Here is a 25,425-nt window from a genome sequence, read left to right as displayed (position 1 = left end):
GCTTTGGCCTTTTTATTGTAATGACACTGTCAATCTCCTCTTTAATTACACCTGCATGACTTCATCAGCTGCTCTAAAACATTTTTCTATCCAGATAAGGCCCTGTGCAACTTGGTGATCTGCCCTGCAAATGTGCAAGAGTGATTAATAAACGTCACCCCTCTCAACTGCAGGGCAGCCTCGCTCACCTCCAGAAAACACGACATTGTCAGTGATTCTAATAAAGCACATCACAGCCACTTCCAAGCTGCATTTTTCTGCAAGTTAAGCAAGTGCTCCTCAGTTTGATCTGAGCTGTTGAACCATCTGGTCAAACTATCAGTGAACTTGGATCATCTCTGCCTTGAGACAGCAGCACTTTGGTTGGGACAGTCATTTTCTCTGTTTCAGGTCGGGGTGGTTGTAACAGCCTTGCCGATTACTCTGCACTATGGTACCCGATTGTGGTGACATCGAGGCTGACCTTGGAGTCACCTCCCCCGCTGCCGCACTCTCCCTTGTCGTACCACCATTTGTTTTTCAATTTGTCCAAGAGGCCTTGCTCATTCAGTTTTAAAACTGCCAGGTTAACAGCATTTCTTGAAACGATAAAACATAACTTGTAAGAAAATGCACAGGTCCGTGAGAAATCTAATGCAAAGTAATAATTGTAGTAAGCATCATAATAATAAGTACTGGTAGTGAGACTACCACTGTCAAAAGGGGGGGCTGATGGGCAGACTGCTACCTGTTAATCAGAATGGTCTGGGAAAGGACAAATTGTTTGAGAATTTAAGGAATATGGAGAGATAAGAAAGGCTCATATAAGGTAGAGACAGTGTTAAATCTTGGAAAAGGTGGCATGAAGGGTTACGTAGTTTAGAACTGAAGTGTGCGGGATGGGGACACTTGTCATTGAGAAGAAAAGTAACAACAACAAACATCATGCAATTAACATTCGTCACAAGTGACAGCGCAGCTTTTAAAGGCTAAATTGAAAAACCATTGAACTGTTAAATTAAAAGTGACAACACAACAGTCAGGTAGGACAGCACACGGGTAAGGAGAGATCGAAGGAGAGAGAAAAGCAGCAGTAAGAAAGACATAAATATGAAATGATTGTTAGCTTAAGCCTTATTATCTGGATTTGACTCCTCTACCATAAAACAAGAACAAATAGGAAAAAACACAGATTATTGCTAAATAACCCTTTTAACCAAGAACATTTAAAAAAAAATAAAACATACTACCGTTACCTCTGTGCCCATAGATAAAAAATATAAATAAAAAAAAAAAGGAAGAAGAGACTGACAACAGGGGGACATCAGGGTAGGTGGAATACTATAACAACATAGGGGATATTGTTATATTATTCCACCCACCTTAATGCTGAGCCTTTGGGTGTCGCCACACCGTAGCCTTTCGAGTCGAGGTTCCCTCCCACTTTCATGGTGTCGCACGGCTTCCGCTGCTCGATGTACTCGTTCATGGTGGATTCGAGGAGAAAGGCGAACTTGCCCTTCGATTTTCGCACTCGGGCCACGCCATCAGGCGTGGTCTTAACAAACACTGAGGGCTCAGCGGATTTCATGTATGACCACATCTTCTCATACACTGCTATTTTGGATCGCTGTGCAGAGAGGAAAAGGAGAAGAAGAGTAGTTTAGAAATCCAAAAGATTGTTTCTGTGCGATGAGTTTTGTAGGATTTTTGTGCTTAATGATCACATCACTTAAAGCTTCTTTGTGAAGTATTTATAGACATCCAGGTAAGAGGCTGTGTGATATCTTTAAATACTTCAAGGAGTTATAGCTGATGCACTTGTACACGATCATGAAGTACAAGAATTTACAAAATCCATCTTCAACTGTATTAATATGCAACTCAAACAAGCAACAACTGAATGAGCATCAGCCACTCTGAGTAAGGTCATGCAGACTGAGCTTGAGGAAAAACTGATATTCGTGCACTCGTTATGCGGAAATATCCTTAATAGACCAACTTTAAAGACAAAAAATTATTCTTATTCATTTATTTCTTTTTAAAACTTGAATATTTTCATAAACAGCTGAATATTCAGCCTTAGAGAGTGAACTGAGCCTTGGTTTATTGACCTAATTTAACTTGTAAGACTTATTACAGTCATTCATTTTAACAACATGGTTAATGAAATATCTCGAGTGTGACTCAGAGGCGTTGTGCAGAAGAAGCGGGAGAAGCAAACAACACGGCAACCCGTGACAAAGTGACAAAGGCGAGCGCTTCTCCAGTGCCTGAGGTTGGGCTTAGAAAGACTGTAAAATCTGGGGGAGCTAGGCTCTATCTATAATAAGCATCAATTAAATTATTCAGTGCTGCTGGATTTACTTTGGAATAGGCATGCCACACATACTGGTGTGATCCTAGTCCAAGCAGCGATTAGCCATAGTTTCTGAGTGACATTAACACAGGAAGATATACGTTGTTTCAGTCAGGGCCAGAAAAAGGCATTAAAGGATCTACAGTCAATCAACAGGTTTGTGTGTTTCTTAAATGTAGCTTTGGACACAGCAGCTACATTCACATTTCCACATCCCAAAAATAGCTTACTTCCAGTCAGTTCTTTTTTCTTTCTTTTTTTTCTCAGCCTTACGGCAACAAGTTAATAGTTTAGCAATAGCCACTTAGTTATTGCGATTACTCAATTAATTGAACAAGACAGAAGACTTCAGGCAAAGTGTATTTGGAACAAAATGCTAATGTGTTTATAAGCTAACATGCTCAAAAACAATGCTAACATGCTGATTTTTTAGCTGTTAAAATGTCCCATTTTCCCAGTCGATATTATAAATTAAACACATTTGTCTCCAAATCAATCTTTTTTAGGCGTTTGAATCTGTTGTTGGAGTTTTCAGCAATGCAACAAGATTTTTCAATTAGCAAAAATTACTAGCAACTTGTTGAAGGACAGCAGGGGGAAATAAGGGTATGTGGAATACTAGAACAACATTGGGGGATACTGTTATATTATTCCACCTACTTTGATGCTGAAACTGTGATGTTTTAGCTTGTTATATTGTTAGTTTCTCAGTATAACAGCCTAAGTCATATTTAAAGGGATAGTCAATGACGTACAGTGAGTCAGCAGTATTTGGAGTAGCGGTAGGCAGATATGACCGTTTGACTTAAATATATATCATAGACATTTATGACATTAGATTACAGATAAGTTGCCTCAATAAATTTATCTTTTGGATTTTTTGTTTCTTACCAGTCAAATGCTCTGGCACAACTACCCATTCATTATAAAGTAGAAGATTTGTCTAAACTTTTCACTGCACATTTTGCAGGGCAAAAAGTACCTAGCTGTATTTCCATTTATGCTGCTTTTTGTAGCAAAAAAGAAGCAATTAGTGCTGGTTATTGTGTTTTTATACAGGTCAGAGAGTCAATTAGTAGTCATAGAAAGTCAGATAAGATCCTCTATTATGTAGCTCTTTATCTGAAGCTAAAAATAAAGTGCTCTTGAATGATAACACACACTGAGCTCTAAGGCTTTGAGTTCAGACATACTGATCATCACAGAGACCCATTACCGCCTAGAATTGAGAAAAGTTCTCATAACAAGAGCATATCCATCTCTAATGTGTTGCCATTAATAAATAAAAGCATTCACCTCAACCTAACAAAAGTCCTTTACTGGTTTTATGTAATCATATATAATTTGTTGCAGGCATCTGTCACAGTGTACCATGCCATGAGTGAGGTTATGAAAATACAAAATAAAAAATATAAATGAATAAATAAAATAAAACAAGCTGTATGACAAATGTTTTCCAGTCAAATGAAAAATGACTGAAGTTTGGGTTATAGCTGTTCTTTTTTAATTTAAATGCAACAGAAGGGGTGACGGATAGGCCGTTGAAGGTGATGTTTTTCTCAACAATCATATTTTCATGTGTCAGACTTCATGCAAATAACACCTCTTTCAGGGACATTTCCCCAAAGATGTGCAGCTCATCTGTTCAGCAGTGGGAAATCTTCAGGCACCTTCTCAAATGAAGGGAAAAGAATAGATCTAGGCATTGATTAGTGATGAGAGAGTGGGCTGCCTCTGTGCTTTATTAAGTCAATTCATCAATATTAGAGCGGGACAAAGTACAACCAAAAACCTTCCAGTGAAACTAAAAATCACAGCTAAGAAACTTCCAGCTGACACACAGAGAAAAAATATGAGAATAAAAGAAAGTACCCAGCAGGGAAAAGGGGATATTTGATTATTGACTGCTGGCACACTAGTATACACACTCACAAACACATACACACACATATATATGCTAACAGTAATATGAATACACAACACAGAAAGTCAACTCTCATCTCCATTAAAATGTTATCATTCACATTCTTTTGTAACCATTTGAAATTCAATTAGGGAGCGATGACTGCACAAGTCCATGAGCATGAATAGACAATTTGTTGAGCAATTAAATACTACCATAAATACAGCATTATACATATGGCCCTCCTCCACGTCGTATAATGGCCCTGTTAGAAAACACTGCTGTATTCTCAATGAGCTTCAAGCCAATTAACAAGGAGTTGCCTCATTTTGTATCTATTTGAAAAAGTTAAACAAAAAGAAACATGTTTTGTAACTTGCAAACATTTTATCCCTCTCCTGTTAATGTCTTCAGAATCATTCTATAGCAATCATTATGTTGCTGTCTTCATCATGGAGCACTTAGCCTCCTACCTCAGCGACAGTTACATCATCTGTGTAGGTGTTCGACCAGCAAATCTGCCTGAATCAATGAGTTTCCTGCTGTCTTGTAATAGTCATGAAGATAAGCTCGCGTCTATTTTTCAAACCTTTTGACCTAAGATGAGAAGTAAAATAAACAGGACTTGCCTGGAGCAAAGTCAGGTAAGGGGACACTGATCGTCTTTAAGCTTTGTTTTGGTATTTACTACCACTAGAGCTTGTGTGTGGGCTGTTTTTTTTTTAAAGTTTAAGTACTAGTGGTTAAAGGGGTGTGTTGTGTTCTGTGATATGGATGAGCACCAAGAGAGGGCGCTATAGAGTTGCATGCAATGGGCAGGAAGTGTGACTGTAAGAGAAGAAGAGAGAATAAACTGGAGAAGCGAGGCATGGAGAAGTTCTCTGTCTAGTTCTTACTATAAGCTCTACAAAACACCACATTTTGGCGACGAGGATGGCCGTTTCCGTACCTTTGCCTGCACCTTTCATGCCCTGCCCAGGCTAACCTACTATTGTTTTCACTACGTGGCTGAAGATGTTTGAGAACTACATTCTAGTTATTGGAGCTACCGGGGATAGCTGGCCCGACGCCAGGAAGCGCGCCGTTCTTCTCCATGCACTGGGCACTGAAGGACAGAGATTATTTTACACTTTGCCGGATACAGGTACAACTTATGCTTCTGCTGTGGAGGGACTGAAAAAACACTTTGTTCCTAAAGTAAACGTGATTGCAGAACGTCACAAATTTCGACAGAGGAAGCAGAGGCCTGGTGAGTCACTTAATGACTTCGTGGCTGCATTACGTGAGCTTGCTGCTGCTTGTGAGTTTGGGGACATGGAGGATCAGATGCTTCGTGATCAACTGATAGAACGCGTTGCCAATACACGAATACGCGATAGACTGTTGCTGGAACCGGACTTGAATCTGGCTAAAGCTACTACACTAGCTTTGCAAATCGAAGCCGGACTACATCATGCTGCCGTCCTTTCAGACAACACTGCTACTACTGCTACTGCACCAGTGAGAGCCGTTCATTCTCAGCCGCGGGACAACCGGCAGCGGGAAAAGAAGAAAATGGCGCCCGCAGCTCGACCTTGTGGTAAACGTCGCTCCTGCTACCGCTGTGGGTCCGCCAATCACCTCGCTAATAAGCCATCATGCCCTGCGGCCAGGGCTACATGTAATTCATGTGGTAAAATGGGACACTTTTCCAAAGTTTGCAGATCTGGCCAAAAGGAGGTGCGTGAGGTGCTGATAAATGAGCTGACTGTGCTTTATATGACTGATACTGTGCAGGATAAAGTCCTATGTACTGTACAAGTTAAAGCTGATGAACGTTCTCGTGATGTAGACCTGATTGTGGATACAGGTTCATCTGTTTCTATTCTTCCTGTGAGCGTTTACCGAAACCTTTTTCCAATGTGTGCTCTTGCTGAACCTACTATAACGCTGTGCACTTACTCTAAGGAGAAAATACCAGTTATTGGTTGTTTGCATGCTGTAGTGACTTATGAAGGACGTTCAGCTGCATGCTCATTCATGGTAGTTGAGTCAGGTGCTGCTTTGCTAGGGCTGAATCTCTTCACTGCCTTGAATATGTGCATCAAGGGTAACAAAGTAATGACAAGTCAGCAAAGCTCCCCTGGCTGTCAACCGCAGACCCTCTTAACACGAAGTGAGCCAGAGGTCTCAACTACACCACTCACTGCTCCACAAGCCCAGGTACGGGAAGTTGGATGTGCGAAAGGATTTGTCCACAAAATTAAACTGAAACCAAATGCCATTCCAGTGCAACAGAAGCTGAGGAGGCTTCCATTTTCTGTAAGGCAAGCTGTTAGTGAGGAGCTTGTAGACCTGCAAGACAAGGGCATCATCGAACGTATTGATGCATCTCCATGGGTTTCCCCCATTGTTGTCACTCAGAGGAGAGGTGGTGGAAAACCCCGCATGTGTGTCGACCTCAGGGAGCCTAACAAATCAATAGTCTGTGACTGTCATCCTTTGCCTCACATGGATGAACTGCTTACTAATCTGCGAGGGGCTACCGTCTTCTCTACCATTGACCTAGCATCTGCATATCATCAGTTGCCCCTGCACCCTGATAGCCGCGACATCACTGCTTTTATTACTCATGAAGGCCTTTTCCGTTTCTGCCGAGTTCCATTTGGCCTTGCTTCAGCCCCATCGGCATTTCAAAAGATGATGTTCTCCATACTGTCTGGCCTCCCAGGTGTGCAAGCCTACCTTGATGATATCATATGCTATGGCACCACCCAGCAGGATCACAATGCAAACCTGCAGAGAGTGCTGCACGCCTTGAATGATGCGGGACTTAAACTGAATATGGATAAATGTAAGTTCAACCAGACGTCATTGTCTTTCCTGGGGCACACCATATCCAAAGATGGACTCCATCCTGACAAAGACAGAGTCAGCGCAGTGGCACTTGCGCCTACCCCACATGACACATGTTCTCTAAGATCATTTCTTGGTCTCGCCTCATGGTACAGTAAGTTCATTCCTGATTTCGCTACAGTCGTTGAACCACTTCGTACCACACTCAAAGATTCGACTGATGTGAGGTTTCACTGGACTGCTGAGGCTGAGTCCAGTTTTGCTGAAGTTAAAAGACTGATACTGGCGAGTCCTGCTCTAGCGCTATATGACCCTTCTTTACCAACCCAAGTGACCACTGATGCTTCTGACTACGGCTTGGGAGCCGTACTCACTCAGACCCATCCAGACAACTGCGAAAGGACTGTTGCCTTTGCGTCCAGGACACTCTCCCCTGCTGAACGAAAGTACTCTACCGTTGAACGTGAAGCTCTTGCTTGTGTTTGGGCGGTAGAGAAGTGGAGAACCTATCTGTGGGGGCATCACTTTGTGCTGCGTACTGACCATCAGGCTTTGACCTCTCTTCTCACATCTAAAGGGACTGGTCGAGCTGGCCTGAGAATTGCCAGGTGGTCGGCTAGACTGCTTTGTTTTACATATGACGTGACATACCGCCCTGGTAAGCAAAATGTGACAGCCGATTGTCTTTCCAGGCTTCCACTTTCGGTTACAGAAGATGCTTCCGAAGTACCTGACATGGTTGCTGCCGTCTTTCAGGAGTCTGTGCATGCTGTGTCATTGACCGAATTTACCACAGCGTCTGACGTATGCTCTGAACTGTCACAACTTAGACATCAGATTCAGGCAGGTTGGCCAAGAAGCAGGAAGGCTGTGTTGCCTGAACTGGTTCCATACTTCAATATCAGACATGAACTGGCTGTGGATGGCTCTCTTATCATGAGAGGCACAGACCGCTTAATTGTTCCCATTTCACTCAGATCTAGAGTGGTGGACTTGGCCCATGATGGACATCAGGGCCTGGTCCGTACAAAACAGAGGCTGCGTGAACTCTATTGGTGGCCAAAAATGGACGTCTCAGTACAAAACACGATAGCTTCGTGTCCGTCATGCCAGTTTACTGACAAGTCTGCCAAAACTGCACCTGCACCACTCATGCCAGTGGATCTTCCGAATGGTCCATGGGAGAAGGTGGGCATTGACATCACGGGTCCTTTTGAACATGCTACATGGGACTGCCGCTACGCCATAACTCTCACTGATTATTATAGTAAGTGGCCTGAAGTGGCATTTGCCCCTAATGTCACGACGGATGTGGTTATTCAGTTTCTCACCACTGTGTTCAGCCGTGAAGGAAATCCTTACTACTTGGTTTCGGACAATGGATGTCAATTTACTTCCCATGCCTTTTCCACTTTCTTGAGGGAGAGAGAGATAAAGCACCTGTGCTCAAGTGTATACTATCCAAGAGCTAACGGAGCCATTGAAAGGTTCAACAGGGTGCTAAAAGAGTGCCTACAGACGGCTGACAAAATGCACAAAACATGGAAACAAACTGTAACGGAGTTCTTGCAGAACTACCGTGCCACACAACATGCTACAACGGGAGCTACACCGTTTGAGTTAATGAGGAACAGGAAGATGCGCACAAAACTACACATACTTCCTGTCTTACACAATATAAAGACACACACAGAAGTGAAAGAGACAGTGAAAAACAAGCAACAAAAGAGCAAAGAGTACACAGACAGAAGGGTTGGAGCAAGAGTACCAATGTTCCAAGTAAACGATACTGTCCGTGTCCGGAGACCTGACCATGTTCCGAAGGGAGTATCCAGGTTCACAAAACCCCTGACTGTGATCGAGAAAGTGGGTTCAAACACTTACCTGCTTAGTGATGGTCGGAAATGGAATGCATTTGCGTTAGCATTCTTTCCTAAAGAGAGCCTGACCTCTACTGATATGAACAAGGACACTACTTATGATGGATTTATGTTGCCAGAGGAGTTACAGCTTAATGCACCAGAAATAGGTCCAAGACGAAGTCAGAGAACAAGAAACTCACCTCAATGGTTAACAGGTTTTGTTAGGTAAAGGAATACAAGACTCAGTCTGAAATGTTTGTTGTAATTAGAAAAAAATGGGTTCTGATTAATGTGCCTGACTACAAAATAATGGCAAGTGTCAGTGTTTCATAATGTTACAATAGTTTGGTGTTGCTAATCCATGTCATGATGACAGTTGAATTTAAGGTCATATACGAGTACAAAAGAAAAGGGATTATGTTCTTTCCTGTCATTTGAAATATTCTGTGATCTACATTTTCATTTTTCTGTTATTTGTTATACCTAATGCTGTTGATCTTACATAATTGCTGTTTCTATAGGGCAATGGTTGATTTAACTGTTTTGCAGAGGTAAGATCTTCAAGGAAAGGGGAAAATGTTGTGTTCTGTGATATGGATGAGCACCAAGAGAGGGCGCTATAGAGTTGCATGCAATGGGCAGGAAGTGTGATTGTAAGAGAAGAAGAGAGAATAAACTGGAGAAGCGAGGCATGGAGAAGTTCTCTGTCTAGTTCTTACTATAAGCTCTACAAAACACCACAGGGTGCTATCATGGTATTTGGAGTTTTCTGAGCTTTCTACAGTGTTACAGTGTTGAATCCTCATCAGATATGTGAACGGCACTGTTTTTTATCACCTAAACGCATGTTTGAGTTTGAGTTTGAGTTCCAGCACGCTCTCCATTCGGTTTCCATGGCGACGAAAAACGCGTCGTTTTAGAGAGTTTTTTCTAATTCCAAATCCTTGTGACGTCCCGGGGGATAAGGTTCGGTGATTGGTTACCTTCTACTGGTTAACAAGGGCATGTACAAATACATCAGGCAGGTAGAAAACGTCTGATAAAGTTATTTCCAACGATGGCTGCTGAGTTTACCAAAGAGAGACATCCTGCTGCATTCGTTGCTGTGGGTTACTGTTTTCCACTTCGTTTTCAGGGTCTGATTCAGGTTCCAACATGTAGGGCTGTATGCTATGTATTGACATTGTATTTATTTTATTTTTTTTATTGAGTTCATATGAGCCTAATCCTTCTGTTTATGAGACGTGACAATGACGGCGAAAGCAGTTGCGGTGCACGCTCCCGATGTAGCGCGGTGGCGGGGCTTAATGCGGAAGACATGCCCACAGGCTGATCTGACAGCTTACGGAGAAGGTCGGTCTGAAGTAAATAAAGTGATTTGTGACAATAACTCGATCAATCCCAGCCATTCTGGGCTCAGAAATAAAAATAAATTAGCCTGAAATGCACATAATAGTTCCACTTTAACTCAAGTGCTGACTCTTTGTGCTATAGTAAGGCTACAGATATAATTAAAAACTATCCATGCACAAAAGATGCTTTTACTGTTTATTTTTGCATAAACTTATTGCTAATCTTTTTTGATTTATAGGTTTGAGACTTCATTTATTATTTGTCTTCCATAAAACTTCCATGTCTGACTCATCAAACTTCACAATTATACTGATGTATTTCAATGTAATCCTAGTCACACATGCTGTAATTTAAAGCCTCTGTTTCTACTGTTGCGTAAAGCATTTTCAACAACAAGCCTCGTGCCTTCCTTTATGTTCTCAGATACTGGCTGCATTTTGGTGCTTGTCTTTAGCACATTTTTGTCATTGTTGTGATGAACATCACAAGTAAACAGAAGTGTAAAGTCCACAGACACTGGGTTGAGCCGAAGGATTTCTGAGATAACAGCTAAATACAAAAAGCTGGATGTTGTGAAAAACAAGACAGCAAGAATAAGTTTGAATAATAAAAAAAAGAAAGACTTTGAAAGAGCTGTTTGTGTAAGGCCTATATCATATCGTGGTAATTGCCTGTCTTGCTTGTAATGTTACCTCCCTCCACTTAGGTTTGATGAGAAAAGACAATCTTTATAACTATTTTATTATCTGAAGGAGAGTTTGGAGAGTCCTCCAGAAGAAAAACTCTACATAACAAAACCAGCTATTTCTCTTTAACGGCCTGAAAAAAGAAAACTGCTTACACTGGAACACGGTTTCTTTCAAGTACCTTTAAAGCCTGAAAAAGTCCTTTAAGTCTTCTGTGCAGCAAAGGACAAAAAGAAGACAGAAAGGTTTTAGAACTCTGTATTTAAAGAGATCATTGGTATACCGAGCAATTGGAGGAGTTTTGTTTGAGACTCTCCGACCCTGTCATTAAAATGTCCAGGAAGAGACAAGTGATTAAACTCTAAAGTCAAAGAAATTGACCTCTCCATTCTAAATAACCACTTAATCTGTATTGATTCTGAGTTACGCAGCATTTCCAGACCTCTGCCCAGTGCCCTTCGAACTGCAGCCTGTTTTTTATTCTCCCTTTGGCGTCGCACGGCTGCTTTCATTATAGCCTCTTCCACATATGCTCCACTGCTTGTGTATCTAAAAGCCATCTCCAAAACACTCCACTGCTACATTTCATTCGACTTAACTTCCTTTACATTTTGCTTGTAGACATCCCCACTTCCTTCCAATATCCTGTATGCCAGGACTACCTGTATCTCAAGTATGCCGAGATGAAAGTTGAGGCTCTGGGTGTGCACTTTGTCATTGAAGTACAACCTGATACACCTTGAATACCAATTGCGCTTCTTTGATGCGTGTTGCTGGACTCCAATATCTGCTCTCCAGCGCCTGCTGCTGCTGCTGCTCATCTTACAAGTTTGACGAGGCCCTTGGAGAAGACTGCTTTTTCCTCAGAGGTTATGCCTATCTTGCAGTGAGTGCTTTTGTCAGCTTTGCTTTTATGCAAACAGGCTCTAATCTTCACAGAAGCTTCCCTTTAACTCAGCACTGTACTGAAACACAAAGTGACAAGAACTCTGGGAGTTGTGTTACAATGTGCTTCGTATGATTGCAGTGGCATCCTAAGAATTCCTTGCATAAATCTTCCTGTTGGCACTTCTTCATACAACCGTGCTCTAATGCAGGTCTGCTCTGCATAAAGCGCTACTTATTAAACATTGTGTTGGACCATCCTGAAGCGATAGTGTGTGCCACAAGAGCTGAGACGTGAAATTGATTTTCATGCTTAGTAAAATGTATTGGTGTCTGCACCCAAGCTGGTGTCCCCCATCGCCACCACACCTGCAGATCAGTAAGATGCATGGTGGTTGCTGTTGAGGGTTCGGGTGATGTATAATCTTTTGTGGGGAGAAGAAAAGTATGCTGTGGTCTCATTCTGTGCAATTATCATTCTTTCTCTGTTGCTCTGTTACATGAGATGCATGAAGGGACAGCGGTGCGGTTGTCTTTGATGGTCTCACCCCAGTCTTTACACACAATTAAACAACCACATAAGCTTATTTTATCATCCCAGCCATTATTCTGATCCAGACTCCTACAATGTATGTCTCAAAATGTAAGCGAGCCAAGCCTTTTGGCTGAAACAAAACCTCATCAAGAGGCTAAACATGGCCTCACTGGTACAACTCATCATTTTCTAATCACCTAAAACACAAATATCCAACTGACTGCATGAGAAGATCCGTGACAAGAATTAAAGTGATGAAGCAAGCCACAGTGGTGCAGTGGCGCATGACAGCTGCAGCATTGAGGAAGAGCAGCATAGTGCTTGAAGCTATCCCCCCCACTGTCTCAAAATAAAGCAACAGACAGGCTGAAGACTGGGGAGAGGAAGGAGTCCAAATAAGCAAGGTAGTCGGTGGGAAGAAGAGCCAAGAGTTTGTGGGAAGGCAGTGCCAATTGCCTGAAGTGATTCAGACTTCCACTGGGCACGTCAGAGGACTCCCAGCCCAGTTGTCCTTGTTGGTTAGGAGTGTCAGAATCTGGGCTTTCTGGGAGATCTACTTCAACACTTTGAACATTTCTCTACAGCTTCTTTACATTCCCAAATGAAGACACACACAGTGAGGGAAGTATTTTCTCTGCCAGGTAAGAAACCGTATGTCTAATCTGTCAGTTTCATGGGAGCTAAAAAAATAAAAACCAAAAAAGCTTAGACGAGATATTTTCAACCATAGAAGACCATGGGCTATTTTAACCAAAACTTATAAATCAGAGTTAGAGAAGCTTAAAATATTTTTTATGGAGTTTAAAAAAAAAGGTAAAATGACATAAATGTAATTTATGATTAACAGCAACACATTTATGAATGTTATACATTTGACATAAATATAAAAAATTATGCAGAAGCCCTTACTGCTTCCAGGATTTCAAAGGGCAAGTAGCAGCCATGTGCTGCTAATTAGATTGGATGAATTGCCCATCAGTAAGTGTGACTTCATCTATAAAAGCAGAAGTTTTGACTGTCCACCAGTCGGGAACATCGAGCTGTGTGTTAAGACAAAGCCAAGGAGGAAAGACATCAGCAATGATGTGAGAGATGGAAATGTTTCTGCCCATTGGTCTGGAGTTTGACGATTTAAACTATCTATTTAAAATCTGAAAGCATTCATTATAGTTTCCAATTTCCCCAAAAGTATATCTCAGCAAGTTGACCCCAAGAGCAGACTGCGCAATAGTCTAAATAAAGCTAAAAAAAACAAAACCAACAAAAAAAATCAACATACATGTCAGACTCTTCAGGTCTGAGTTAGCATGCAACATCTGAGAGTACACAACAATGCAGCAACAAATATGGTTGGAAAAAGCGTGATTTGTTTGGAAGACTGACAAAATAAAGCCTCATCTTTCTAAGGCACACAACACAGGCTTGTATATTTGCATCTGAACAAACCACAAGACTTCTGGAATAATCTCTGAAAAGGTTAAACCAAAGGAGAGCTATAACACATACACATCATGTTTAGCAAAAGTTAAACATTGAATATGAGTCCAAACACGTCATGTCAACTGTTGGTCACAGTGGAGAGAATTCATGCTTGTTCTGCAGCCACAGGACCTGTTAGTTTGCTGTCAAACACAAACTGTAAATGTGTTAAATGTGAGCCATTTGTCTGAAAGCTCAAAGTGATTCATGCAACAGAACAATGATCCATAAACACAGATGCAAATCTACAACAGAATGGCTGAACAAGAAAAGAATACAGATGTTGCAATGGCCCTGTCTGAGTCCAGACTATAACCTGATTAAAATGCTGTGTTGTCACCCGCCTGTGATTGGCCCGATCGTCTGCTGTCCAGCTGATCTATCACTGTGCTTCAGTTCGGTGCAGCTGGGGTTCAGGGCAGCCTACCAATTGTGGTCTATTGTCTTGACCTTGAGCTTTGGGCTTTTAAACTTGATCAGTTGTAAAGTATGAGAAAAGCCTCAGGTGGGTCCATGCGATTGTTAAAATCACTGTAGCAATTAGTGGTGTTTCTTTTGTACATTCTAGGATTTTTTTTTTAATTGGGTATCCAGTTTTTTCCTTTTTGTGTGTGTGTGCCTCTCCACTGACGAGGGTGTTTTTTTTCCTTCCCTTGACTGTGTTATATTGTTTCTATTAGTGATCTTTTGAATATAAACCAAGTGAAAGCATGAAAAATTACAGGCCAACAGTGTCAGGCATGATGACACGTCTGGTTTGAAATGTTGGACTTGATTTAAAATTTCCACCTGGTCGATGCCGAGTGAGTCTAATTAAGCTTGAATGTATTTTTTGAAAACAGATCTGAAATAGAACTTGAACTCCTATTAATCAATGTTTTTTTTTTTCCTTGTCAGTCGTCCACAGCTTTAATTAAAAGTTCCCTGGAATAGCAGTTCACACATGTCATTTCCTATTTGAAGACTTATGGGTGGAACTAGGACACTCATTATATGCCATACAGGAAAACCTGACTCTGCTATCGCTTCTCAGATTCTTCCACCACAAAGCAGACCTTCTGAAGCCCAAATACCAGGATGGAAACCTAATCTGCTGCTGGCATCCGTCAAGCCCGTCGCACAAAAATATACTGTATGGTGTACAGTATACTTACAGAACCGGTGCAGCATTTCTGATAAAAGTCAAAGCAATGACAAGCTTTGTGGGGTGTTCTATGGAGAGTAAAGCGATGCTGTCATACAAGCCATGTTTCCTTGAATACAAAGTGTTATCTTCACTGCATTCGCTCTTTTTTAACCAGCTTGAGAGTTAGAGAGTTGAAATAAAAGGATTTTAAGCTCAAAAGACACTATCTTATCCTCTGTCTGGAAAAAAAAACCAAAAAAAAAACCCATTTGATTCTGCATTTTGTTGCTGTGAGCAAATCAACCCAGGGGTAACTCAAATGAAGTGCTCTGTTTGCCAACAGGCTGCAGCTGTGAAACATATGAATTGTTTCTTTCCTGCTGATGAGTAATGAGGGAGTGTAAGATAAAAGACTGTCATACAGCCTTTTCGTCATCACAGGCAGAGTGCTGTTTCATTAATTTGTTTCCAACATTGGCCTGCTATCATGGCCACGCCACAAGCTAAGAAGTCTATGGATTTCACAGCAGAGGGTTGATCGCTCTGAGTACATGCTGCACTGTTTAACTTCTGCATTGTGAGCATGTGGTTGCCTCTCAGAGACTAATAAACTTTCGCCTCAGATTGAAGTTAATTTATAACTTAATTGCCAGGCTAGCCCCTCATGCCAACAGACATATTGCTTATTTCTTCGAAAATGTCTTTCAGACTGCCCCGTTTGACCTACAGGGCTCTTCTTCATCAGGTCCAATTTGCCAGCCTCAACCAGCTAGCTAATTATACTTCATGAACTGACCCTTCTGAATTTAAGTCTTCTGTGGGTGCTTTGATTAGCCTCCTGTTTTCATCACCTCCCGGTCTTCCATGTCGTTATCACGCTTTCTGCTGACAGCTCTAGTGCCTCAAGGTTGCACACTGCAGTACTGCTGCATAAATTTGACATCCATGTCATAAGAGTTCAAGAACTGCTTTTCTGTCAACATGTCTCATTTGGAGCCATCTTGTGTAGGTCAAGAGTGCTGCATTGAAGGTGCAAAATGGAAAAAGCTGCAAGGAGGATTTTTTTAAATTTTTTTTATCAAGGACGATGTGTAGAGTGGCTTTTATGATTCAATATTTATTTGCCATTCCGGTACAGATGGAGGGAGCAACTGGATAATTAGTGCAGAGAGTAAAAACAGTGTTCTGACACCACTCACCCTGAAAAATTCTTTAGTAGAGCCTGAGTCCAAAGTACCGTATGCTATCTCTGTCTGCTTTGCCAAATCTTCAGCACTTTCTATAGGTGAGACCATTCTCTCCACAGTCAAGAAGGCAGCCAGGTTGGCTGTGTAGGAGGAGATGATGATGAGGGTGAAGAACCACCACACGCCACCAACAATACGGCCTGACAGAGACCTAAGAAAGGGAGGTTGACGACAAGGACACACAGTATGTAATTATGGCGACATGTGGTGGCTATCAGGCTGCTAACATTTACCATTTGTGTTCATTGTATGGAACAGCCCCGGTCATCAGAATTTCTTTGTAAATCATTAAAACAAATCGGAACATTGTTGACACTCCTAAACAGCACAGTTCCAAGGAAAGCAGTGAAAGTTGTTTAATGAACGCTGATCTATCTGTCTGTCATAACGGACTGTTTAACAATTGTGGTCAAGGTTCGCCTGAGGAACTATTCTGTTGAGAATTTCTAACTTCTAAATTGTCAAAGTTAGCAAAACTTACTGTATGACTGCTGCAACACATGCAAAATGAGATGAAGCTGTTTGTTTTCCGACTGTAGCCGACCCACCTGGGAGAGATGTCACAGCCCTGCTGCATGAAGGCGCCCAGCGAGAACCAGAGGGAATTGAAGATGCCAAAGTCATTGGGAGGATCAGGGGGAGTTTGGGGGTCTTTGGTCTCATCCTGTTCCTCAAGGTTCCACTCATAAGGACTGAACCGGCTGACCAGGAACAGGACAACGCTCACCCCAATATAGGCAAACACTATACACATCCAGATTTCATAGGCCAGCGGGTCCAGGAAGGAGAAAACACCAGGCTTTGACTTTTGTGGCTTCTTTATCATAATGGAGATGCCCAAGCTCATAAAAGGCTTGGAAAAGTCTATCACCTCCTCTCGAACCAGAGTAATAGTGAGAGGTGCAACGGCTATATCTGCTCTCTGGAAACAGGGACATGCACAGCAAGCATTAGTCATGACCTGCATTAAGAAAATAGGTCAGATTAATGAGTGAGTGATTGGTGCTGTTTTTATCACTCAGTTTACATATGATTTTCATAAATAAGCCACAAGCTGCTACAGTTGAGGACGAGCTGGAAAAAAAACCCCAAACAGATCACTTACATAGGAAAAGCAGAGCTGCTTTGATTTTAGCTAATAAGTCTGAGGTGATAGCAGTAAAATCAATCAAAAAAATTTCACAGGGAAATGTCGCTACAATTACAGGAAGGAGAGAGAAGGAGCTGCAAGGTGCTGCAAGTCACTCAGAGAGCCAGCTTGGAAACAGTCCACAGAGATGGAAGAGTATTTGACTCATGTTTAACCAAATGAAACATAAAAGAAAAAAATCTTTTTCATTTTGTATAAATAGATTGCTGAAGTTTGCATTGAAATAATAATAATAAAAAAAAAAGTGTCTCCAGCCTAATTAAAAGTGTTAAGTTTTAATTTGCTGAATGCAAAGGCTTTGCCGTGTGTATATATAGAAATCAGAAAGCCCTGGCAGTGTTACACTTCATCACATGCCATACAGAACTCCGGCTTTCCCAAACACAGCTTATTCTGGCATCATCTACCTTTTTTTTTTTTTTTTTCCAAGCTGTTTCTCTTTATCTCCATCCTTTTGCTCTGCTACTTCAATCACATTATGCTATCAAAACACATCCACGGAGGTGGGGCTGCTTCTCTAGAAATCACAATGGGTTTCTCTGTAAAAGCAGAAGAAAATAATTAATCATGTTAGACAGTGTTACTGCAGCCTGCGTGTATGCGATTAATTAAATAATGCTCCTCTTCAAAGGAGCCACAGCGCTAAAGACAATGCTTTGTATTGTTGCATTGTGCCGTTTTGCCTTTTTAATGTCAAAACTAAGACAACATTGGTTTGAAGCGGCACAAGGCAGAAAGTGTTTCTCACAAGGTCAGAGTAAGAACTACACAAATAGAGCCAATAAACATGATTGTTTTCTTTACCCTGTCAACACAACACGGCAAAGGGTTAGAACCGTTTAATCCTTGTGCAGGCGTAAGCAGCACTCAATCAATGGTGCGGGAAACAAAGCAATAAAGAGCAGCCGCGGGCCTAACCTTTTAAAGACACCCAAAATCAAATTAATTTACCGGTCAAAAGGTCAAAAAGTACAAAACTATTAGCGCTGGCCAACCTTCTGTAAAATTACAAGCCTGCAATGACTTGACAGAGATGTGATGAGAGTGTTTTATTTTCCCGCCTTCCGTCTGCAGGGAGTGGACTTCTCCCATTTGAAAGACAATTTGGTGGCGATTGCACATCAAACCAAGCAATCTCTAAGGCTGATAGTTAGGATACTGAACAAGTGAGGAAGCCTTACCCTCATGCATTTTGTATTTGGCCTCTTTTCAACTACCCAGGCGTTGGATAAAGGCGAGAAAAGGGTCGAGGAGGAGGGTAGACAGGGTGTAAGTGTGGGGGATAATTTGGAAATTCTTAAGGTATTGCGAGAGCCCAAACTCTGTCAGATGTAAAACACACCATGACCCCCTTTGCTAATGTGAGAGGTTCAACCTTTGTGGAGCAAAGCACATATGGATCTAGTTGTTTCAAACCACAAACCGTCATCTAGCTGTTGATTCTAAAGCAGATTTTCTCAGCTGGGAATGTGGCATATTCATCAAATGCATGAAACATTGAACATAATTACACAATCACTTCAAAGGCATACAATCTTTCATTCATCAAAGTGATTACAGTGTGTTTGCCATATGGAGTCATTGTTTTCATGTACCTACCTCTGTTTCGACTGTAAGAAAGAGATTTGTCTAGGCTAAGCAAGAAGGATTAATTGCAATGAACAGCACTGAGAAATGATTTCATTTTCTCCGTCTCAAGATGATCACCAACTCCCCAATGCTTGAGGCCGCATTTGACAAACTCACTCACAGCTGAGCTTCCTGAGAGCATCAGACTTTGAACTGGCCAAGAGCTGACTAGTTCACAATGGGTTGGTGATAACCTTAAGACAGAAAAATGAGATCTCCTCTCATGTTGAAGTTCCTTGCAAACTGTCATGTAATCAGTGAAATCGAGACTCCCAGTACTCACCCCATAGACCAGTTCACCCACCATCCCGTTCCACGTCTTGGTCTCAGGGTCTCGGGCTCCGTATTTTCCATCCATTACTATAGACAGTTTGTACTTAATTCCAACATGTTTGGCAATCTCAGATGCTAAATCGACGCAGTAGCCTTCATATCTGTCATTCCCCTCCAGATGCATATAATTTTTCTTGTACATCACATAAGGAGCTTCCTGTTGATTCAAACACACGCTGGTTTATTCACACCCATGCATTTGCAGACATTTCATTTAATACAGAGTTATGCATCCATGCACTCATATTTGTTCATGCACAAACACTCACCCAAACACACACAAGTCATATTTCCATCACATTAATTGCTGCACTTTACCCCCAGTCTGTACCTTTAATCTAACATCGCCTAAACGTACTGTAATTGTTCCCACAAACAACTTTTTCTCATCGTTAAGGAGGTGTTAAATATTAATGCTTATCTTGGTTATTTAAGGCTGCGGTATGTGTTTGAAAAGTTACAAACTTCAGTGTCAGTAAACTGAAATGCTGACAGTTTGTGCAACAACGGCAACTTGTTTATTTTAAAAGTTCCTAGCTATGAGGGTGATATGATTTATGATTTCATTTTATTTATCATAGTTTGATTTCTTCTTTCTCAAGATTTCTTGTCCCCGGAAAGGGCCTCCAGAGAATACACTACAACATCTACAGAGCCAGTCCTAGCTGCAGCTGGCCTGGGTTCCAGTGACAGCTGTTTGATCCATACCACTTCCCTTTTATAACCCCTTATTTCTTGTCTGCTTTAACTGTTGGGATTAAAAAAAAGGCTGGAAAAACTCCTCAGAGAAAAGTTTAATTGTCTGCACCTTTCAGAGAATGCTTTGACTTAGTAAAGGTTAGGACTCACACACAAATTTAACAGTGGGCTGTTTAGCACATCTGGACTGTTAGTAAACATCTGTCTCTTTTGGTGTTTTCATTAAGTAATGCGTCATTGACCTTGTCATTATTCCGTAATGTGTTTTTTTTTATTTTTCCCCTAGAAAATTTAATGTGTTCAATGAGCATCGACTCTGTCATCAAGAGAGAGCACTCACTGGGTGTTGAAAGAAATGAATGAGTGCAGGAGAATAGAGGCAAGCGTGACAACAGAAAGCAAGTGGCTAACTTAACATGTCACATGGAGTCTCTCCCCATTTGTCATTCTCATTTCTCCCAAACAAGCAATGCTTTTCACAACACTGTGACCATTAGTAGTGAAGAAACTGAAGATAAGCTGCCACTGGTGATGAAAAAAAACAGTGTTATTAACTTTATTATAAGTGAATATTTATTATAAAGTGAATATATATACATATATATATATATATCTATATCTATATATAGATATATAGATATAGATATAGATATATATACCGTTTCACTGGTGATGAAAGAAACCAGTGTTATTAACTTTATTATAAGTGAATATTTATTATAAAGTGAATATATATACGTATATATATATGTATATATATATATATATATATATATATATATATATATATATATATATGTATGCTGTCAACATTTTCAGGTCTGTGCTCTGTTATTTTCACCCTATTGCTTTTTAATGAAAATAATTCCACCCCTTTGGCAATGCACAAGCCATCTCATGTCCAGGTGTAGATTATACGTTCTGAGCAGCTTTTGGTTGGATATTGTCTTTGCAGTTTTTTTAGGTGTTATTTTCCTTTTTGTTTTGAAAAATGCTTGCACTGAGCGGCGAGGGCCTGTGGTTCACTGTGGTTTCTTCATGTAGGTTCTGTGAAGAGGAGCCTTTCAAAAAAAAAATGTTTGGCTTAAAATAAAGAAGATAATGCTTCATATTTAAAGAGCATACCCCCCCGTTACATCGTTACATCAGAGGTCCTGACTATGTGACTGACTTTTATCCCTGAGCCCTAAAACAGATCCTTTATTTAGAATTTAAAGAAATGTCCTTAGTGCTTTTCGCCCATAACAGAATTCATCATTATGCGACCAGACATGGGTAATACACACACACACACACACACACACACACACACACACACACACACACACACACACACACACACACACACACACACACACTCATACAAATTCAAAATATTAATAACTGCTTTAACTGTATCCATGCAGTCGTGCATACACAGATGATGCCCTGCGAATGCACACGTATGCACCGATAACAGCAGCATGATCATGTGGTCACGCTGCTCTCATCAAGCTGTGGCAGCCAGCAGACACCAGGCCTCATGTACCCAACTCATTTAGAGCTCATGGCATAATAAAAAAAGGTTTAAAAGGAAGAGACAGTAACATCAATTTGGGATATGGGATAATTTATATTAAAAAGAAAAAAATGTTTTAATTTCTTCAGGAGAACATTAAAAGGCCACAATATGCTTTCAAAGGGCTGGGTACAGGCAAGGTGTGGGTCAGCTCAGTGGTGGGTAGGTGGGAATGGGGATGGGGATGGGTTTCACAAGTAAATGCTAGTGACAGGAGAGGGATCAGAGAGTGCCTTTAGTATCTCAACATATTCAAGCACATTGCACTAATGCACAGTTGTAGGCTAGTTCATTCCCAAAAAAAAAAAAAAAAAAAAAAAAGAAAGTATAAAAATAAATAAAGAAAAGAAAAAAGAGCTGATATTTTCTAATCAGAATAATGCAAACTAAAAATAGTCCATAACATAAATAATTACAACAGGAGGGAAGGAGCGTGCTAGTGTTCCTCTCCTTATCAAAACACTGCTGCAGCTCGTCCATTTCTCTTACTGAGCACGCCATCAATACCAAACACCAGGACTGCTCAGGAGAGCAGGCATTGTCATTACAGCCATACACAACTCGAGTGCAAGTAGGAGTGCAATGGTTTGTTTGTTCTGTGTTGAATGTATCCCCTCACTTTGGATCCATTGAGTTAACATGTGTTAACTTCCCTGTTATATTTCTCGCCTAGAGATGTTAAATGTTTCCTTTTGCTACTGAGTGACTCGTTTATAGGAAGTAAAATCTGACTGTGTGTGCATTCCAGAGATGCTTATTGCTTTCTAGACACATTTTTTTTCTCCAGCTCTTCAAAATGTTTGTTGGCAGAAAATACGGGTACAGCATGCCGGATATTACAGTGTATTTATGCATTCATAAATACATTTCCCAAGGAAGCCATTTGCTGATCCTGAAAATATCGAGTTGAATAAATATGGTTAACATAAAATTAATCTAAGACAGGTTGTTTATCATTCTGTGGTTTGCAAAAAAAAAAAAAAAAAAAAAAAAAAAATTCAAAGAAACTGACACTCTAAAAGGAAGTCATGTATACTTCAACACAGAACACATGGAGGAGCAATGCAAAATAATTTAGAGAAGGGATGACGAGGAAAAATACCACCCCCTCAAATACAGTTTATTTTGCTTTGCCCAGCTTGTAAAACCATTGCAGGATCATTCTCCAGTCATTCTGAAGCCAGTCTGTCCCATGTGTCATCGAACATTTACTTGATGAGGACAGACAGGTCTACTTACGTATGCGTTTGTATGCTTTTTTTGCAACTGATGGAGTCAACCATTCTATAACTTATACCATTTATTGTGATGTCACTGCTACGACAGGCCACTGAAGTATGGAAACTCAAAATGCTTTGACACCCACACGGATACAGTTGAAACACTCCCCCAGCGTGGACCGACTGTTTCAACATGTAGTGAGTGGATGGAAAGCAACACAAAAAAGATGTGGTTCTACCCGCCCAGGACAGAATGTATCACTCATTGGAATCAACACCATGACCTTGAGTGGCAGAATACGTGAAACATTTAAAACTGCGTGGAAAGTGTACCATAATAGTAGTGACCACAATGGTTCGATTTTCCACTGAGGAGTCGTTGGAGACCTGCGGATCCATAATATTTACAAATCGCGAGTACTCGTTCCAGTACCCGATCTGCGAAGAGAAAAAAGCTGTTAGTGATGCAACAGTAGCTGATCCAACACGCTGACAAGATAAATGTGAGCTCATAGATGGTACAAAATATTACTGGTGAACTACAGCGATGCAGATTCATTAAAACAATGCAGCTGTTCCCAAAGGCATACTGCTTCTGCCCTGAGGTCCAACTAAAATAGCAAAAGAGCTGTTCTAATATGAACTGAACAAACATACATGTTACTAAAACATCCAAGCACAGAGAGGTGAGTTAGTTCGTTTTATTCAAAATGCAGCTGAGTTTCAAAATTACAAATATGCGACTGACTTTTTCTGGATGTGTGGAGCTGAACTGCTTCTGTGGAATATTTGAGCATATGGCAGACAACCCAAATCCCTCCCACCTTCAGCTTCCCAGGTTTTATGGTAAATAATTGATATTCAGACCTGTGAACTGCATATACAATTAATAATTAAGCATTACATTCCAGTGGCTTCAAATCTTCTTCTGCACAGTCCTGCCATAGCAGTTCCTCTGTATTCTGCTGTGCAGATGCTTAAGTCAAACCACTGTCAACTGTTTGTTTGCCCATCTGAAATAATGGCTGCTCTGGCTCGTGATGAAACATGTTGCATGTGTTGTTGCCAACAGTCTAACTGTTAACTGTTGCTGGCTAAGAGTCCCCCCACTGCCCCCCCCCCCCCCCCCCCCCCCTCCCCTTCACATGTGGTTTGCATTTCTTTTTGCCTTAGATCTTTCAATGATCACGGCAAACAGGTGTACAACGCTGCATTAAGTTTAAGAACCAAGAGGAGGTGCTAGAAAGCAGCTAACCTCTCAAACTGGAGCGGCATATTGTGGTTACAGCTGTGTGCTTTGTGAACTTGTTTTTTTTTTTTTTTTTTTTGCCTTTAAGTCTTGTCCGACAGCGATATCTGAGAGGAGCTTCTAGTAGTGGGACAGGACTGTTAGGTCCTGTGTCATGGAGTGCCGCTCCAGAGGCTACATCCTGATTTCACCCCAAGCAGCTGGGAAAGATATCAGCCCATACATCACCGGTGACAGTCACAGGTAAGAACCCTCATCCTCTAACTGTCACCGGGGTGGCAGGGGCTGCAGGTCCTGACAAAGTGCTGCCCGTCTTGTCTCATCTTCCCCCGCTCCTTCACTCTCTCCAGCTGACCTCCTTTCTCCCACACTTGCCATCCATCTCCCTGCTCTCCTCTGTTCGGCTGAGTGGGAATGACTGCGAGGGCTATGCAATGCTAATTGAAGTGTGGGCTTTAGACGCCTGCGAGGCAGGCAGCATAATCACACATCATATCAGACTGAGCCCACACTTATCCAGCTAAAGAGAAATTCACAGCTGTCTCTTGGAACTCGGTGAGGTTATGAAATAAAACCAGAGGTCACCATATGGTACTGCTTATAAAGTGAATGTTCCATTGGGAATTACCATTTTGAAGAGGATCCAGAGAAATTCTTGGATACCCTTTGCAGTAATTAGTTATGGGAATGGTAATTACTGTCAGGAGAGACCAAAATATTATCTGCACTACCCCACAGCAACAAAAAAGTCTTATGTCACTCTTTTGATACGAAACCTTTTGTTATAAGATCGCAGTCTCTTTGTGATTTGCAGATGTTGTAAGGCTCGATTATAGTTCATCAGCGCTGCTAACTAACAGCACAGAGGTAGAGAAAGGCAATCAGCTTTACTCTAACTTGACCTTTCAGACCTACTGGACCTATACACAGACTGTATACAAAAGACAGACCTGGCCGCGGTCATGTTTTTTCTTTTTTGGCAGCGAAATTCTCATGTGATTTGCAAGTTCATGACCCAGACTTCAAGCTGTCCACTCAAGGCCAGAAACAACTGTTTGGACTAAGGGCACTAACACACTAAACCAATGTCAAGAACCGGAGGCGACAGCAGGAACCCGTGCTTCGTCTCCACATGTTGACAGTGTCTAGGAAAAGAAATTGTGCATGAACATACAGTAGATTACCTCTAACCAGCAGCTGTGATGTGTAATTTACATTTGCACAAAGAGGATGTCAAAGTCCCTACAATTCCACATAATTTTAGACAGGTTCATCAAGACTGAATGAATTTTGTATATGCATTAATAAACATGTAATGTGAATTTACTGAAAGATAAC

General features: G+C 41.2%; 1 protein-coding gene across 2 annotated transcripts in view; it reads right to left on the bottom strand.

Annotated features, from left to right (window-relative positions):
- gria3b (glutamate receptor, ionotropic, AMPA 3b) overlaps positions 1-25,425 on the bottom strand; it is a gene marked incomplete at both ends in the record, with an annotated part of 97,526 nt that overhangs the window by 5,195 nt on the left and 66,906 nt on the right. Inside the window, 6 exons of one of the 2 annotated variants that reach the window (XM_079250460.1) lie at positions 464-578; positions 1,362-1,609; positions 16,202-16,400; positions 16,798-17,171; positions 19,312-19,518; positions 23,172-23,276. In XM_079250460.1, the coding sequence (XP_079106586.1) occupies positions 464-578; positions 1,362-1,609; positions 16,202-16,400; positions 16,798-17,171; positions 19,312-19,518; positions 23,172-23,276 (1,248 nt within the window). The remainder of the gene's footprint in view (positions 1-463; positions 579-1,361; positions 1,610-16,201; positions 16,401-16,797; positions 17,172-19,311; positions 19,519-23,171; positions 23,277-25,425) is intronic. The other variant, XM_079250461.1, reaches the window with a different exon arrangement.

The sequence above is a fragment of the Telmatherina bonti genome (genome assembly GCF_933228915.1).
Source record: "Telmatherina bonti genome assembly, chromosome: 12".
In the NCBI taxonomy this organism is placed as follows: domain Eukaryota; kingdom Metazoa; phylum Chordata; class Actinopteri; order Atheriniformes; family Telmatherinidae; genus Telmatherina; species Telmatherina bonti.
This window is presented reverse-complemented; position numbering and strand designations above follow the sequence as displayed.